The following is a 19861-nucleotide window of genomic DNA, read 5'->3' as shown; positions in this document are numbered from 1 at the left end:
ATTCACCTGTAATACAACACAGTCAACACCATGGTAGGATATATCCCATAATTCACCTGTAATACAACACAGTCAACACCATGGTAGGATCTATCCCATAATTCACCTGTAATACAACACAGTCAACACCATGGTAGGATCTATCCCATAATTCACCTGTAATACAACACAGTCAACACCATGGTAGAATATATCCCATAATTCACCTGTAATACAACACAGTCAACACCATGGTAGGATATATCCCATAATTCACCTGTAATACAACACAGTCAAAACAACAGTATCATCACCAATATGATAAAAGGATATGATCAATAGATATGTGACTATCAATCCCTTGACAGAGAGAGAATTCATATAGTCTCACCAGCACTGCCTTGATGAAGTCAGAGAGAGAGAAGTGTTGGTCACCCCACACAGTCCAGCGGTCCCAGATAGAGAAAGAGATGTCTTCCCTGAGGAGGAGAGACACAGACAGGACTCAGTGAGAGACAGAGACGGAGACAGACAGAGAGAGAGAGACAGAGATGTCTTTCCTGAGGAGGAGAGACACAGACAGGACTCAGTGAGAGACAGAGACGGAGACAGACAGAGAGAGAGAGAGACAGAGATGTCTTTCCTGAGGAGGAGACACACAGACAGGACTCAGTGATAGACAGAGACGGAGACAGACAGAGAGAGAGAGACACAGACAGGACTCAGTGATAGACAGAGACAGAGACAGACAGAGAGAGAGAAAGAGACACAGACAGAGAGACACAGACAGGGAGAGAGAGAGAGAGAGACAAAGACAGAGAGAGGGAGACAGAGAGACAGACAGAGAGAGGGAGACAGAGAGACAGGGAGACAGAGAGACAGAGGGAGACAGAGAAGTGTTGAGACCACACAGCCCAGAGGTCCCAAATAGAGAAAGAGATGTATTTTCTGTCTGTACGTGTGTATGTGTGTACAGGTGTGTGTGTGTGTCTATGTACAGGTGTGTGTCTGTGTTTCTGTGTACATGTCTGTGTGTGTGTGTCTGTGTGTACAGGTGTGTCTGTGCACAGGTGTATGTGTGTGTACAGGTGTGTGTGTGTGTGTGTGTGTACAGGTGTGTGTGTGTGTGTGTACAGGTGTATGTGTGTGTGTGTGTACAGGTGTGTGTGTGTGTGTGTGTGTGTGTGTGTGTGTGTGTGTGTGTGTGTGTGTGTACAGGTGTGTCTCCTACCTGATCTGTGTCCTCTTGACAGGTGCAGCCTCGGTGAGGACCATGACAGGAATGGCCAGGTTGAAGAAACAGTTGTTGAACGACTCAAACCCGTATCCTCCCACCACCTTCACCAGCTCCAACGACACCTGGGGACCACAGCACACCCACTCACTGACCACTCCCCAGAGACCCCCAGACTTCCAGACGACCCCCAGAGACCCCCCAGACTTCCAGACGACCCCCCAGACTTCCAGACGACCCCCAGAGACCCCCCAGACTTCCAGACGACCCCCCCAGACCCAGACGACCCCCCAGACTTCCAGACGACCCCCTTCCAGACGACCCCCCCAGACTTCCAGACGACCCCCAGAGACCCCCCCAGACTCCAGACGACCCCCAGAGACCCCCCCAGACTACAGACGACCCCCAGAGACCCCCCAGACTTCCAGGCGACCCCCAGAGACCCCCCCAGACTTCCAGACGACCCCCAGAGACCCCCCCAGACTTCCAGACGACCCCCAGAGACCCCCCCAGACTTCCAGACGACCTCCAGAGACCCCCCAGACTTCCAGACGACCCCAGAGACCCCCCCCCAGACTTCCAGACGACCCCCAGAGACCCCCCCAGACTTCCAGACAACCCCCCAGACGACCCCCAGACAAACCCCCCAAACGACCCCCCCAGAGACCCCCAGACAACCCCCCAGGCGACCCCCCAGGCGACCCCCCCAGGCGACCCCCCAGGCGACCCCCAGATATTCCCGTCATCAGCCAAAACTACACAGCACTGAATTCATTGTATGTCCATTTAGGTCTGTGACTGATCAACAGCAGTTCCACCACAAAACCAGGAAGAGATCCAAGCTGTTAAAAAAACCTATTAACTGTCTTATTCACACTACCAGTCTGATAAGATAAAATAATGAATTTACTACCATTTAAATAAATATATGATTTACTAAAGTATTCAAACCCCTGAGTCAATACATGTTAGAATCACATTTGGCAGCGATTACAGCTGGGAGTCTTTCTGGGTGAGTCTCTAAGAGTCATTACAGCTGGGAGTCTTTCTGGGTGAGTCTCTAAGAGTCATTACAGCTGGGAGTCTTTCTGGGTGAGTCTCTAAGAGTCATTACAGCTGAGAGTCTTTCTGGGTGAGTCTCTAAGACTCATTACAGCTGGGAGTCTTTCTGGGTGAGTCTCTAAGAGTCATTAGATCTGGGAGTCTTTCTGGGTGAGTCTCTAAGAGCTTTACACACCTGGATTGTACAATATTTTCACATTATTCTTCTCATAATTGTTCAAGCTCTGTGAAGTTGGTTATTGATCATGGCTAGACAAACATTTTAAAGTCTTGTCATAGGTTTCCAAGACGATTTAAATCAAATCTGTAACTCGGCCACTCAGGGAACATTCACTGTCTTCTTGGTGAGTAACTCCAGTGTATATTTGTCCTTGGTGTTTTTAAGGTTATTGTCCTGCTGGAAGGTGAATTCATCTCCCAGTGTCTGGTGGAAAGCAGACTGGACCAGGTTTTCATCCAGGATTTTTACCTGCTTAGCTCTATTCTGTTTCTTTTCATCCGGGGAAAAAAAAACTCCCTCGTCTTTGCCGATGACAAGCATACCCAACACATGATGCAGCCACCACTTAGACCACCCAGGAGTCCCCTCTGATGTCATGGAGTGTGTTCTAGATAGCAGCTTAGACCACCCTAGACCACAACTAGACCACACTAGACCACAACTAGACCACAACTAGACCACACAGACCCCTAGACCACAACTAGACCACTCTAGACCACCACTAGACCATCATAGACCACCATAGACCACAACTAGACCACAACTAGACCACAACTAGACCACCCTAGACCACCCTAGACCACCATAGACCATCATAGACCACCACTAGACCACCATAGACCACCCCAGACCACCCTAGACCACCCTAGACCACAACTAGGACCACCACTAGACCACCCTAGACCACCACTAGACCACCCCTAGACCACAACTAGACCACCATAGACCACCCTAGACCACCCTAGACCACAACTAGACCACCCCAGACCACCCCAGACCACAACTAGACCACCACTAGACCACAACTAGACCACCCTAGACCACAACTAGACCACCCCTAGACCACCCTAGACCACCACTAGACCACCCCAGACCACCCTAGACCACAACTAGGACCACAACTAGACAACCATAGACCACCCCTAGACCACCCTAGACCACCACTAGACCACCCTAGACCACCCTAGACCACAACTAGACCACCCCAGACCACCCTAGACCACAACTAGACCACCACTAGACCACAACTAGGACCACAACTAGGACCACAACTAGACAACCATAGACCACCCCTAGACCACCACTAGACCACCCTAGACCACCACTAGACCACCATAGACCACCCCTAGACCACCACTAGACCACCCTAGACCACCACTAGACCACCCTAGACCACCACTAGACCACCCTAGACCACCACTAGACCACCACTAGACCACCACTAGACCACCCTAGACCACCACTAGACCACCACTAGACCACCCCTAGACCACCACTAGACCACCCTAGACCACAACTAGACCACAACTAGACCACCCTAGACCACCACTAGACCACCCCTAGACCACCCTAGACCACCCTAGACCACCCTAGACCACCCCAGACCACAACTAGACCACCCTAGACCACCACTAGACCACCCTAGACCACCACTAGACCACCACTAGACCACCCTAGACCACCACTAGACCACCACTAGACCACCCTAGACCACCCCTAGACCACCACTAGACCACAACTAGACCACCCTAGACCACCCCTAGACCACAACTAGACCACCCCTAGACCACCCCTAGACCACCCCTAGACCACAACTAGACCACCCTAGACCACCCTAGACCACAACTAGACCACCACTAGACCACCCTAGACCACCACTAGACCACCCTAGACCACCACTAGACCACCCTAGACCACCCCAGACCACCCCTAGACCACCCTAGACCACAACTAGACCACAACTAGACCAAACTAGACCACACCAGACCACCACTAGACCACCCTAGACCACCCCTAGACCACCCCTAGACCACCCTAGACCACCACTAGACCACCCTAGACCACAACTAGACCACCCCTAGACCACCACTAGACCACCCTAGACCACCACTAGACCACCCCTAGACCACAACTAGACCACCCCTAGACCACCCTAGACCACCCCTAGACCACCCTAGACCACCTAGACCACCCTAGACCACCCCTAGACCACCCTAGACCACCCTAGACCACAACTAGACCACCCTAGACCACAACTAGACCACACTAGACCACCCCTAGACCACCCTAGACCACCCTAGACCACCCTAGACCACAACTAGACCTCCCTAGACCACCACTAGACCTCCCTAGACCACCACTAGACCTCCCTAGACCACCACTAGACCACCACTAGACCACCCATGTCATGGAGTGTGAGCTCGTGCGCTGTCTCACCAGCCCGGCGACGGCAGCAGTAGCCGTGGCGATGGCGGGGATGATCTTCCCGGCGATGCGTTTGGTCTTGAGGCGGTCGGCCACCTCGATGGAGTACATCCTGGCCCTGAGGGGAGGAGGCCGCCGCCACGAAGTCCATGTGACCGTTGAGGTCATCGTCCTTCTCGAATATCCGGGGAGACATCCGTAACCGCTCTGTAGTACACACACACACGGGTTAGGAGTGTGTCGATAGTGCCCTCCAGCTGACTGAATGATGGTGTGTGTGTGTGTGTGTGTGTGTGTGTGTGTGTGTGTGTGTGTGTGTGTGTGTGTGTGTGGAGAGAGAGAGAGTGATTGTGTGTGAGAGAGAGACAGAGAGAGTGTGTGAATGATGGTGTGTGAGAAGACAAAGCGAGAGAGAGAGAGACAGAGAGAGTTGTTTTTTGAGAATGATGGTGTGTGAGAGTGAGAGAAACAGAGAGAGAACGAGAGATTGTGTTGTGAGAATGATGGTGTGTGAGAGTGAGAGAAACAGAGAGAGAGCGAGAGAGAGAGAGACAGAGAGAGTGTGTGTGTGTGTGTGTGTGTGTGTGTGAGAATATTGTGTTTATAGAAACAGAGAGAGAGAGAGACAGAGAGTGTGTGTGTGTGTGTGTGTGTTGTGTGAGAATGATGTGTGTGTGTGTGAGAGTGAGAGAAACAGAGAGAGAGAGAAGAGTGTGTGTGTGTGTACCTGGTGTAACGTGGTCTGCAGCGATAGCCTCCTCTAACTGGGCGATGGCCTCTCTCTCCTCCTCGCTGCTCACGGACAGCTTCATCTGATCAGGCTTCTTCACATTCTCATCCGTCTCAATACGCTAGCCAGATCAATACATTAATCAATACATTAATATACTGTATTAATCAAACTTCACATTCTCATCTGTCTCAATACGCTAGCCAGATCAATACATTAATCAATACATTAATATACTGTATTAATCAAACTTCACATTCTCATCTGTCTCAATACGCTAGCCAGATCAATACATTAATCAATACATTAATATACTGTATTAATCAAACTTCACATTCTCATCTGTCTCAATACACTAGCCAGATCAATACATTAATATACTGTATTAATCAAACTTCACATTCTCATCTGTCTCAATACACTAGCCAGATCAATACATTAATCAATACATTAATATACTGTATTAATCAAACTTCACATTCTCATCTGTCTCAATACGCTAGCCAGATCAATACATTAATCAATACATTAATATACTGTATTAATCAAACTTCACATTCTCATCTGTCTCAATACGCTAGCCAGATCAATACATTAATCAATACATTAATATACTGTATTAATCAAACTTCACATTCTCATCTGTCTCAATACGCTAGCCAGATCAATACATTAATCAATACATTAATATACTGTATTAATCAAACTTCACATTCTCATCCGTCTCAATACGCTAGCCAGATCAATACATTAATCAATACATTAATATACTGTATTAATCAAACTTCACATTCTCATCCGTCTCAATACGCTAGCCAGATCAATACATTAATCAATACATTAATATACTGTATTAATCAAACTTCACATTCTCATCCGTCTCAATACGCTAGCCAGATCAATACATTAATCAATACATTAATATACTGTATTAATCAAACTTCACATTCTCATCTGTCTCAATACGCTAGCCAGATCAATACATTAATCAATACATTAATATACCGTATTAATCAAACTTCACATTCTCATCCGTCTCAATACGCTAGCCAGATCAATACATTAATCAATACATTAATATACTGTATTAATCAAACTTCACATTCTCATCTGTCTCAATACACTAGCCAGATCAATACATTAATCAATACATTAATATACTGTATTAATCAAACTTCACATTCTCATCTGTCTCAATACACTAGCCAGATCAATACATTAATCAATACTTTAATATACTGTATTAATCAAACTTCACATTCTCATCTGTCTCAATACACTAGCCAGATCAATACATTAATATACTGTATTAATCAAACTTCACATTCTCATCTGTCTCAATACGCTAGCCAGATCAATACATTAATATACTGTATTAATCAAACTTCACATTCTCATCTGTCTCAATACGCTAGCCAGATCAATACATTAATCAATACATTAATATACTGTATTAATCAAACTTCACATTCTCATCTGTCTCAATACGCTAGCCAGATCAATACATTAATCAATACATTAATATACTGTATTAATCAAACTTCACATTCTCATCTGTCTCAATACGCTAGCCAGATCAATACATTAATCAATACATTAATATACTGTATTAATCAAACTTCACATTCTCATCTGTCTCAATACGCTAGCCAGATCAATACATTAATCAATACATTAATATACTGTATTAATCAAACTTCACATTCTCATCCGTCTCAATACGCTAGCCAGATCAATACATTAATCAATACATTAATATACTGTATTAATCAAACTTCACATTCTCATCCGTCTCAATACGCTAGCCAGATCAATACATTAATCAATACATTAATATACTGTATTAATCAAACTTCACATTCTCATCTGTCTCAATACGCTAGCCAGATCAATACATTAATCAATACATTAATATACTGTATTAATCAAACTTCACATTCTCATCCGTCTCAATACGCTAGCCAGATCAATACATTAATCAATACATTAATATACTGTATTAATCAAACTTCACATTCTCATCCGTCTCAATACGCTAGCCAGATCAATACATTAATCAATACATTAATATACTGTATTAATCAAACTTCACATTCTCATCCGTCTCAATACGCTAGCCAGATCAATACATTAATCAATACATTAATATACTGTATTAATCAAACTTCACATTCTCATCCGTCTCAATACGCTAGCCAGATCAATACATTAATCAATACATTAATATACTGTATTAATCAAACTTCACATTCTCATCCGTCTCAATACGCTAGCCAGATCAATACATTAATCAATACATTAATATACTGTATTAATCAAACTTCACATTCTCATCTGTCTCAATACACTAGCCAGATCAATACATTAATCAATACATTAATATACTGTATTAATCAAACTTCACATTCTCATCTGTCTCAATACGCTAGCCAGATCAATACATTAATCAATACATTAATATACTGTATTAATCAAACTTCACATTCTCATCTGTCTCAATACGCTAGCCAGATCATTACATTAATCAATACATTAATATACTGTATTAATCAAACTTCACATTCTCATCCGTCTCAATACGCTAGCCAGATCAATACATTAATCAATACATTTATACTGTATTAATCAAACTTCACATTCTCATCCGTCTCAATACGCTAGCCAGATCAATACATTAATCAATACATTAATATACTGTATTAATCAAACTTCACATTCTCATCCGTCTCAATACGCTAGCCAGATCAATACATTAATCAATACATTAATATACTGTATTAATCAAACTTCACATTCTCATCTGTCTCAATACACTAGCCAGATCAATACATTAATCAATACATTAACCAATAAACAAATGTGGCAATTCCTACATCATTAAAACAACCACTCAATCCATTAAACAACCGCTCAATCCATTAAACAACCGCTCAATCCATTAAACAACCGCTCAATCCATTAAACAACCGCTCAATCCATTAAACAACCGCTCAATCCATTAAACAACCGCTCAATCCATTAAACAACCGCTCAATCCATTAAACAACCGCTCAATCCATTAAACAACCGTTCAAGCCATTAAACAACCGCTCAATCCATTAAACAACCGCTCAATCCATTAAACAACCGCTCAATCCATTAAACAACCGCTCAATCCATTAAACAACCGCTCAATCCATTAAACAACCGCTCAAGCCATTAAACAACCGCTCAAGCCATTAAACAACCGCTCAATCCATTAAACAACCGCTCAATCCATTAAACAACCGCTCAATCCATTAAACAACCGCTCAATCCATTAAACAACCGCTCAAGCCATTAAACAACCGCTCAATCCATTAAACAACCGCTCAATCCATTAAACAACCGCTCAATCCATTAAACAACCGCTCAATCCATTAAACAACCGCTCAATCCATTAAACAACCGCTCAATCCATTAAACAACCGCTCAAGCCATTAAACAACCGCTCAATCCATTAAACAACCGCTCAATCCATTAAACAACCGCTCAATCCATTAAACAACCGCTCAATCCATTAAACAACCGCTCAAGCCATTAAACAAACGCTCAATCCATTAAACAACCGCTCAATCCATTAAACAACCGCTCAATCCATTAAACAACCACTCAATCCAAAAATCAATCCATCAATCAATCAGCAATATTTATCAATACATTAAGTGAATCTATCAATACAGTCCGTCAATCAATCCATCCATCCATAACCCAGTGTAGTCCACAGCACCAGTGGTATCCTTACCTTCTCTGCTGGCCTGTACTCCGGGATGGTAATCTCTGACAACATCCTGGACACTGCTTCCTGTGACAGATCCTGCGGACAGACACGGGGTGGGGTCAAAAACCATTTCAATTCAGGAAGTGAACTGAAAGTTAAAACTCCAATTCTCTTCAATAGATTCCAATGGATTTGGAACTGAGCCCAACCCTGGAAAGACGACCTCGTTACTAGTGAAGGGGGGTAATTCATTACATATCGTACGGTCCCTGGTAATTCATTACATATCGTACGGTCCCTGGTAATTCATTACATATCGTACGGTCCCTGGTAATTCATTACATATCGTACGGTCCCTGGTAATTCATTACATATCGTACGGTCCCTGGTAATTCATTACATATCGTACGGTCCCTGGTAATTCATTACATATCGTACGGTCCCTGGTAATTCATTACATATCGTACGGTCCCTGGTAATTCATTACATATCGTATGGTCCCTGGTAATTCATTACATATCGTATGGTCCCTGGTAATTCATTACATATCGTATGGTCCCTGGTAATTCATTACATATCGTATGGTCCCTGGTAATTCATTACATATCGTATGGTCCCTGGTAATTCATTACATATCGTATGGTCCCTGGTAATTCATTACATATCGTATGGTCCCTGGTAATTCATTACATATCGTATGGTCCCTGGTAATTCATTACATATCGTATGGTCCCTGGTAATTCATTACATATCGTATGGTCCCTGGTAATTCATTACATATCGTATGGTCCCTGGTAATTCATTACATATCGTATGGTCCCTGGTAATTCATTACATATCGTATGGTCCCTGGTAATTCATTACATATCGTATGGTCCCTGGTAATTCATTACATATCGTATGGTCCCTGGTAATTCATTACATATCGTATGGTCCCTGGTAATTCATTACATATCGTATGGTCCCTGGTAATTCATTACATATCGTATGGTCCCTGGTAATTCATTACATATGGTATGGTCCCTGGTAATTCATTACATATCGTATGGTCCCTGGTAATTCATTACATATGGTATGGTCCCTGGTAATTCATTACATATGGTATGGTCCCTGGTAATTCATTACATATGGTACGGTCCCTGGTAATTCATTACATATGGTATGGTCCCTGGTAATTCATTACATATCGTATGGTTCCTGGTAATTCATTACATATGGTATGGTCCCTGGTAATTCATTACATATGGTATGGTCCCTGGTAATTCATTACATATCGTACGGTCCCTGGTAATTCATTACATATCGTACGGTCCCTGGTAATTCATTACATATCGTACGGTCCCTGGTAATTCATTACATATCGTACGGTCCCTGGTAATTCATTACATATCGTACGGTCCCTGGTAATTCATTACATATCGTATCGTACGGTCCCTGTTAATTCATTACATATCGTATGGTGAGGTCCCTGGTAATTCATTACATATCGTACGGTCCCTGGTCCCTGGTAATTCATGACATATCGTATGGTCCCTGGTAATTCATTACATATCGTACGGTCCCTGGTAATTCATTACATATCGTACGGTCCCTGGTAATTCATTACATATCGTATGGTCCCTGGTAATTCATTACATATCGTATGGTCCCTGGTAATTCATTACATATCGTATGGTCCCTGGTAATTCATTACATATCGTACGGTCCCTGGTAATTCATTACATATCGTACGGTCCCTGGTAATTCATTACATATCGTATGGTGAGGTCCCTCAGTATGGTGATAATATGGTATGGTGGGGTCCCTGGTAATACCCAGCCCTACCAGTAACTGATTCATACTCTATACAGAGGAGAGATAGAGAGATAGTGAAAGAGAGATAGTGAAAGAGAGATAGATAGTCAGATAGAGAGAGACAGATATATATATAGGGATATAGAGAGAGTGTGTGTGTACCTTCTCTGAGTAGGGGATGTTGTAGATTTCAGCATAAAGCCGAGCTGCGCTCACGACAAAACTGAAGTGCCTGATGGGGGAAACAGAGGGAAATGACAGTTAGAAATAATGGGGAGAAAATGGGAGGTCACCAACAGGTCAATTTAGAGAGAGAGGAAGAGCAGGGGTCACCAACAGGTCAATCTAGAGAGAGAGGTGTAGAGCAGGGGTCACCAACAGGTCAATCTAGAGAGAGGAAGAGCAGGGGTCACCAACAGGTCAATCTAGAGAGAGAGGAAGAGCAGGGGTCACCAACAGGTCAATCTAGAGAGAGAGGAAGAGCAGGGGTCACCAACAGGTCAATCTAGAGAGAGGAAGAGCAGGGGTCACCAACAGGTCAATCTAAAGAGAGAGGAAGAGCAGGGGTCACCAACAGGTCAATCTAGAGAGAGAGGAAGAGCAGGGGTCACCAACAGGTCAATCTAGAGAGAGGAAGAGCAGGGGTCACCAACAGGTCAATCTAAAGAGAGAGGAAGAGCAGGGGTCACCAACAGGTCAATCTAGAGAGAGGAAGAGCAGGGGTCACCAACAGGTCAATCTAGAGAGAGGAAGAGCAGGGGGTCACCAACAGGTCAATCTAGAGAGAGAGGAAGAGCAGGGGTCACCAACAGGTCAATCTAGAGAGAGAGGAAGAGCAGGGGTCACCAACAGGTCAATCTAGAGAGAGGAAGAGCAGGGGTCACCAACAGGTCAATCTAGAGAGAGAGGAAGAGCAGGGGTCACCAACAGGTCAATCTAGAGAGAGGAAGAGCAGGGGTCACCAACAGGTCAATCTAGAGAGGGCTGTAGAGCAGGGGTCACCAACAGGTCAATCTAGAGAGGGCTGTAGAGCAGGGGTCACCAACAGGTCAATCTAGAGAGGGTGTAGAGCAGGGGTCACCAACAGGTCAATCTAGAGAGAGGAAGAGCAGGGGTCACCAACAGGTCAATCTAGAGAGAGAGGAAGAGCAGGGGTCACCAACAGGTCAATCTAGAGAGAGGAAGAGCAGGGGTCACCAACAGGTCAATCTAGAGAGAGGAAGAGCAGGGGTCACCAACAGGTCAATCTAGAGAGAGAGGAAGAGCAGGGGTCACCAACAGGTCAATCTAGAGAGAGAGGAAGAGCAGGGGTCACCAACAGGTCAATCTAAAGAGAGAGGAAGAACAGGGGTCACCAACAGGTCAATCTAGAGAGAGGAAGAGCAGGGGTCACCAACAGGTCAATCTAAAGAGAGAGGAAGAGCAGGGGTCACCAACAGGTCAATCTAGAGAGAGGAAGAGCAGGGGTCACCAACAGGTCAATCTAGAGAGGGCTGTAGAGCAGGGGTCACCAACAGGTCAATCTAGAGAGAGGTAGAGCAGGGGTCACCAACAGGTCAATCTAAAGAGAGAGGAAGAGCAGGGGTCACCAACAGGTCAATCTAGAGAGAGGAAGAGCAGGGGTCACCAACAGGTCAATCTAGAGAGAGGAAGAGCAGGGGTCATCAACAGGTCAATCTAGAGAGAGAGGAAGAGCAGGGGTCACCAACAGGTCAATCTAGAGAGAGGAAGAGCAGGGGTCACCAACAGGTCAATCTAAAGAGAGAGGAAGAGCAGGGGTCACCAACAGGTCAATCTAGAGAGAGGAAGAGCAGGGGGTCACCAACAGGTCAATCTAGAGAGGGCTGTAGAGCAGGGGTCACCAACAGGTCAATCTAGAGAGAGGTAGAGCAGGGGTCACCAACAGGTCAATCTAAAGAGAGAGGAAGAGCAGGGGTCACCAACAGGTCAATCTAGAGAGAGGAAGAGCAGGGGTCACCAACAGGTCAATCTAGAGAGGGCTGTAGAGCAGGGGTCACCAACAGGTCAATCTAGAGAGGGCTGTAGAGCAGGGGTCACCAACAGGTCAATCTAGAGAGAGGAAGAGCAGGGGTCACCAACAGGTCAATCTAGAGAGAGAGGAAGAGCAGGGGTCACCAACAGGTCAATCTAGAGAGAGGAAGAGCAGGGGTCACCAACAGGTCAATCTAGAGAGAGGAAGAGCAGGGGTCACCAACAGGTCAATCTAGAGAGGGCTGTAGAGCAGGGGTCACCAACAGGTCAATCTAGAGAGAGGTAGAGCAGGGGTCACCAACAGGTCAATCTAAAGAGAGAGGAAGAGCAGGGGTCACCAACAGGTCAATCTAGAGAGAGGAAGAGCAGGGGTCACCAACAGGTCAATCTAGAGAGAGGAAGAGCAGGGGTCACCAACAGGTCAATCTAGAGAGAGGAAGAGCAGGGGTCACCAACAGGTCAATCTAGAGAGAGGAAGAGCAGGGGTCACCAACAGGTCAATCTAGAGAGAGGAAGAGCAGGGGTCACCAACAGGTCAATCTAGAGAGAGAGGAAGAGCAGGGGTCACCAACAGGTCAATCTAGAGAGAGGAAGAGCAGGGGTCACCAACAGGTCAATCTAGAGAGAGGAAGCGCAGGGGTCACCAACAGGTCAATCTAGAGAGAGGAAGAGCAGGGGTCACCAACAGGTCAATCTAGAGAGAGAGGAAGAGCAGGGGTCACCAACAGGTCAATCTAGAGAGAGGAAGAGCAGGGGTCACCAACAGGTCAATCTAGAGAGAGGAAGAGCAGGGGTCACCAACAGGTCAATCTAGAGAGAGAGGAAGAGCAGGGGTCACCAACAGGTCAATCTAGAGAGAGAGGAAGAGCAGGGGTCATCAACAGGTCAATTCTGAAAGTACATGCAATTTTCAAACGTTCCACCGCAAACTGTCATAAACAAATAGTATAGCTAGTATACTTAGTATAGTATAGCTAGAATAATTAGTTTAGCTAGCAGCATAGCTAGTATAGCTAGCTGTATAGTTAGCAGTACAGCTAGTATAGCTAGCAACATTGCTAGTATAGTTATTATAGCTAGCAGTATAGCTAGTATAGTTATTATAGCTAGTGTAGTATAGCTAGAATATTTAGTATAGCTAGCAGCATAGCTAGTATAGCTAGCTGTATAGTTAGCAGTACAGCTAGTATAGCTAGCAGCATCGTTAATATAGCTAGCAGCATAGCAGCATAGCGAGTATAGCTAGCAGCATAGCTAGCAGCATAGCTAGTATAGCTAGAATAATTAGTATAGCTAGCATCATAGCTAGTACAGCTAGCAGCATAGCTAGTATAGGTAGTATAGCTAGCATCATAGCTAGTATAGCTACAATAATTAGTATAGCTAGCAACATAGCTAGTATAGCTAGCAGCATAGCTAGTATAGCTAGAATAATTAGTATAGCTAGTATAGCTAGCATCATAGCTAGCAGTATAGCTAGCAGCATAGCTAGTATAGCTAGCATCATAGCTAGTATAGCTAGCATCATAGCTAGTATAGCTAGAATAATTAGTATAGCTAGTAGCATAGCTAGTATAGCTAGAATAATTAGTATAGCTAGCAGCATAGCTAGTATAGCTAGCAGCATAGCTAGTATAGCTAGCATCATAGCTAGTATAGCTAGCATCATAGCTAGTATAGCTAGCATCATAGCTCGTATAGCTAGCATCATAGCTCGTATAGCTAGCAGCATAGCTAGTATAGCTAGCATCATAGCTCGTATAGCTAGCATCATAGCTCGTATAGCTAGCATCATAGCTCGTATAGCTAGCAGCATAGCTAGTATAGCTAGCATCATAGCTAGTATAGCTAGCATCATAGCTAGTATCGTTGGTCTACTCACAGTGAGTCCTTCAGGTCAAACTCTATGGGAGACGGGGTCGTTTAGGTGACTGCCAGAATAAACCTGCAGAACAAGGACAGAGATAAGAAGACTGGACAATATAACGGGCTGCAAAAGTCTTTGGTGTGTGTGTGTGTCTGTGTGTGTGTGTGTGTGTGTGTGTGTGTGTGTGTGTTTATTGACGGCAACAGGGAATCTATAGACAAAGATCAACAGAGAGAGATACTTACTGCCGTCCTTTAACCGGGTGTCCAGGGGGGAAGGAGTGCAGCAGCTGTAGAGCCTACACACACACACACACACACACACACACACACACACACACACACACACACGGAAACAAGGTTATGGTGTGTGTGTGTCTGTGTGTGTCTCTTTGTGTGTCTACTGTCAGTGTGTGTGTGTGTGTTTCTATACTGTCAGTATGTGTGTGTGTGTGTGCTGTCAGTGTGTGTGTGTGTGTGTGTGTGTGTGTGTGTGCTGTCAGTGTGTGTGTGTGTGTGTGTGTGTGTGTGTGTGTGTGTGTGTGTGTGTGTGTGTGTCTGCTGTCAGTGTGTGTGTGTGTGTGCTGTCAGTGTGTGTGTGTGCTGTCAGTGTGTGTGTGTCTCTGTGTCTATACTGTCAGTGTGTGTGTTTGTGTGTCTCTGTGTCTATACTGTCAGTGTGTGTGTGTGCTGTCAGTGTGTGTGTGTCTCTGTGTCTATACTGTCAGTGTGTGTGTCTCTGTGTCTATACTGTCAGTGTGTGTGTGTCTCTGTGTCTATACTGTCAGTGTGTGTGTGCTGTCAGTGTGTGTGTGTGTGTGTGTGTGTGTGTGTGTGTGTGTGTGTGTGTGTGTGTGGGGGGGTAATGTTACCTTTCTCTTGAAGTACTTGTCGAATTTGAGGCGTGCCAGAATGATACAGTGTTCCCATTGGCTGGGCCGTCGACTCAGCAACTTGACTACCTGGAACGCCCCCTCTAGAGTCTCCCTCTGCTGCATCCTCTACACACACACACACACACACACACACACACACACACACACACACACACACACACACACACACACACACACACACACACACACACACACACACACAGCAGAGACACACACAGACGCAGAGACGCACACAGACGCAGAGACGCACACAGACGCAGAGATGCACACACACACACACACACACAGATGCAGACGCAGACAGAGACACACACACACACACACATACGCACAGACACACATCAAACACTGTGCAATTTTCTCCCCTATAATAATGAACAAATGTCCCACACCTCAGTGTTAATTACTGTCTGTCCCATATCTCAGTGTTAATTACTGTCTGTCCCATATCTCAGTCTTAATTACTGTCTGTCCCATATCTCAGTGTTAATTTACTGTCTGTCCCATATCTCAGTCTTAATTACTGTCTGTCCCATATCTCAGTGTTAATTTACTGTCTGTCCCATATCTCAGTGTTAATTTACTGTCTGTCCCATATCTCAGTGTTAATTTACTGTCTGTTAACATCCCATATCTCAGTGTTAATTTACTGTCTGTCCCATATCTCAGTGTTAATTTACTGTCTGTCCCATATCTCAGTGTTAATTTACTGTCTGTGTCCCATATCTCAGTGTTAATTTACTGTCTGTCACCCATATCTCAGTGTTAATTTACTGTCTGTTACTGTCTGTCCCATATCTCAGTGTTAATTTACTGTCTGTCCCATATCTCAGTGTTAATTTACTGTCTGTGTCCCATATCTCAGTGTTAATTTACTGTCTGTTAACATCCCATATCTCAGTGTTAATTTACTGTCTGTTAACATCCCATATCTCAGTGTTAATTTACTGTCTTCCCATATCTCAGTGTTAATTTCACTGTCTGTTACTATCTGTCCCATATCTCAGTGTTAATTAACTGTCTGTTAATGTCCCATATCTCAGTGTTAATTTACTGTCTGTTACTATCTGTCCCATATCTCAGTGTTAATTTACTGTCTGTTACTATCTGTCCCATATCTCAGTGTTAATTTACTGTCTGTTACTATCTGTCCCATATCTCAGTGTTAATTTACTGTCTGTTACTATCTGTCCCATATCTCAGTGTTAATTACTGTCTGTCCCATATCTCAGTGTTAATTTACTGTCTGTCCCATATCTCAGTGTTAATTTACTATCTGTCCCATATCTCCCGCAAGTGTTAATTTACTGTCTGTTAACGTCCCATATCTCAGTGTTAATTTACTGTCTGTTAACGTCCCATATCTCAGTGTTAATTTACTGTCTGTTAACGTCCCATATCTCAGTGTTAATTTACTGTCTGTCCCATATCTCAGTGTTAATTTACTGTCTGTTACTATCTGTCCCATATCTCAGTGTTAATTAACTGTCTGTTAATGTCCCATATCACAGTGTTAATTTACTGTCTGTTACTGTCTGTCCCATATCTCAGTGTTAATTTACTGTCTGTTAACGTCCCATATCTCAGTGTTAATTTACTGTCTGTCCCATATCTCAGTGTTAATTTACTGTCTGTTACTATCTGTCCTATATCTCAGTGTTAATTAACTGTCTGTTAATGTCCCATATCTCAGTGTTAATTTACTGTCTGTTAACATCCCATATCTCAGTGTTAATTTACTGTCTGTTAACATCCCATATCTCAGTGTTAATTTACTGTCTGTCCCATATCTCAGTGTTAATTTACTGTCTGTTACTATCTGTCCCATATCTCAGTGTTAATTTACTGTCTGTTAACATCCCATATCTCAGTGTTAATTTACCAGGATTTCTGGAAAAAGCTGAACATTTAGGGAAAGTTACGGGAACTTTGCAACCCGAGTCATGAGTAGAAGCTGTTCCCACCTGTAGCACGGCTTCTGCTGAGGAGTGGGTCTGCCAGAACATATTATAGATGGTGGGCTTGTGGGCAAACGCACTCTCAAACTACAGACAGAGAGACAGAGGGAGAGAGGGAGAGAAAGACAGGGTGAGAGAGAGAAAGACGGAAAGGGAGAGAGAGACGGAAAGGGAGAGAGAGGAGAGAGAGAGTGAGAGAAAGACAGAAAGGGAGAGAGAGGGAGAGAAAGACAGAAAGGGAGAGAGGGAGAGAGAGGACAGAAAGGGAGAGAGAGGGAGAGAGGGAGAGAGAGGAGAGAAAGAAGAGAGAGAAAGACCGAAAGGGAGAGAGAGGGAGAGAAAGGGAGAGAGACAACAAATCAAAATGAAATCAAATGTTATTTGTCACGTGCTCCAAATACAATAAGTGTAGACCTCACCGTGTAATGCTGACTGACAAGCCCTTAACCAACAATGCAGTTCAAGAAATAGAGTTAAGAAAACATTAACTAAATAAACTAAAGTTAAAAATAAAAAAGTAACACTAAATAATAATAATGAAGCTATATACAGGCAGTACCGGTACCGACTCAGTGTGCGGGGGTACAGGTTAGTCGAGGTAATTTGTACATGTAGTCGGGGGTAAAGTGACCATGCATAGACAATAAACAGCGAGTAGCAGCAGTGTAAAAACATGTGTAAATAGTCCGGGTGGCCATTTAAATAATTGTTCAGCAGTCTTGTGGCTTCTGGGTAGAAGCTGTGTTCAGGGTGTGGTGTCCTCAACATATTCTAGAACCCTCCATATTAGAATGGACCATAGCCAGTTAGATTAGTCCTATCACCTTGTCCCTTGCCCATTGGATGGTGTGTTCTATAATAACCAGTTAGATTAGTCCTATCACCTTGTCCCTTGCCCATTGGATGGTGTGTTCTACAATAACCAGTTAGATTAGTCCTATCACCTTGTCCCTTGCCCATTGGATGGTGTGTTCTATAATAACCAGTTATAATAGTCCTATCACCTTGTCCCTTGCCCATTGGATGGTGTGTTCTATAATAACCAGTTAGATTAGTCCTATCACCTTGTCCCTTGCCCATTGGATGGTGTGTTCTATAATAACCAGTTAGATTAGTCCTATCACCTTGTCCCTTGCCCATTGGATGGTGTGTTCTATAATAACCAGTTAGATTAGTCCTATCACCTTGTCCCTTGCCCATTGGATGGTGTGTTCTATAATAACCAGTTAGATTAGTCCTATCACCTTGTCCCTTGCCCATTGGATGGTGTGTTCTATAATAACCAGTTAGATTAGTCCTATCACCTTGTCCCTTGCCCATTGGATGGTATGTTCTATAATAACCAGTTAGATTAGTCCTATCACCTTGTCCCTTGCCCATTGGATGGTGTGTTCTATAATAACCAGTTAGATTAGTCCTATCACCTTGTCCCTTGCCCATTGGATGGTATGTTCTATAATAACCAGTTAGATTAGTCCTATCACCTTGTCCCTTGCCCATTGGATGGTGTGTTCTATAATAACCAGTTATAATAGTCCTATCACCTTGTCCCTTGCCCATTGGATGGTGTGTTCTATAATAACCAGTTAGATTAGTCCTATCACCTTGTCCCTTGCCCATTGGATGGTGTGTTCTATAATAACCAGTTAGATTAGTCCTATCACCTTGTCCCTTGCCCATTGGATGGTGTGTTCTATAATAACCAGTTAGATTAGTCCTATCACCTTGTCCCTTGCCCATTGGATGGTGTGTTCTATAATAACCAGTTAGATTAGTCCTATCACCTTGTCCCTTGCCCATTGGATGGTGTGTTCTATAATAACCAGTTAGATTAGTCCTATCACCTTGTCCCTTGCCCATTGGATGGTGTGTTCTATAATAACCAGTTATAATAGTCCTATCACCTTGTCCCTTGCCCATTGGATGGTGTGTTCTATAATAACCAGTTAGATTAGTCCTATCACCTTGTCCCTTGCCCATTGGATGGTGTGTTCTATAACAGCAGGGAAAGACTTGAGGGTGCAGAACGGAATCTCCTCTTCTGGTGGGTCCCTCTGTCAATACACAAAGATATGGACATTCAAAAACACAGGCATCTGGTAATACATGGCTGGTACGACCAATGAGAGAGACAGACAGACAGACAGAGAGGCAGACAGAGAGGCAGACAGACAGACAGACAGACA

The 19861-nt window shown here is 44.1% G+C and overlaps 1 protein-coding gene across 1 annotated transcript in view; it reads right to left on the bottom strand.

The window, feature by feature from the left end:
- LOC106602516 (ubiquitin-like modifier-activating enzyme 6) overlaps positions 1–19861 on the bottom strand; it is a 43920-nt gene that overhangs the window by 983 nt on the left and 23076 nt on the right. Inside the window, 14 exon segments of the mRNA XM_045716352.1 lie at positions 371–458; positions 1211–1338; positions 4713–4823; positions 4825–4907; positions 5428–5551; positions 9194–9265; positions 11126–11195; positions 14838–14874; positions 14877–14900; positions 15068–15095; positions 15097–15120; positions 15694–15822; positions 17682–17762; positions 19640–19729. Of these exon segments, the coding sequence (XP_045572308.1) occupies positions 371–458; positions 1211–1338; positions 4713–4823; positions 4825–4907; positions 5428–5551; positions 9194–9265; positions 11126–11195; positions 14838–14874; positions 14877–14900; positions 15068–15095; positions 15097–15120; positions 15694–15822; positions 17682–17762; positions 19640–19729 (1089 nt within the window).

Source organism: Salmo salar, chromosome ssa04 (assembly GCF_905237065.1).
Source record: "Salmo salar chromosome ssa04, Ssal_v3.1, whole genome shotgun sequence".
Classification (NCBI taxonomy): Eukaryota; Metazoa; Chordata; class Actinopteri; order Salmoniformes; family Salmonidae; genus Salmo; species Salmo salar.
The sequence above is the reverse complement of the archived record's forward strand: the minus strand, read 5'-3'. Positions and strand labels throughout refer to the sequence as shown.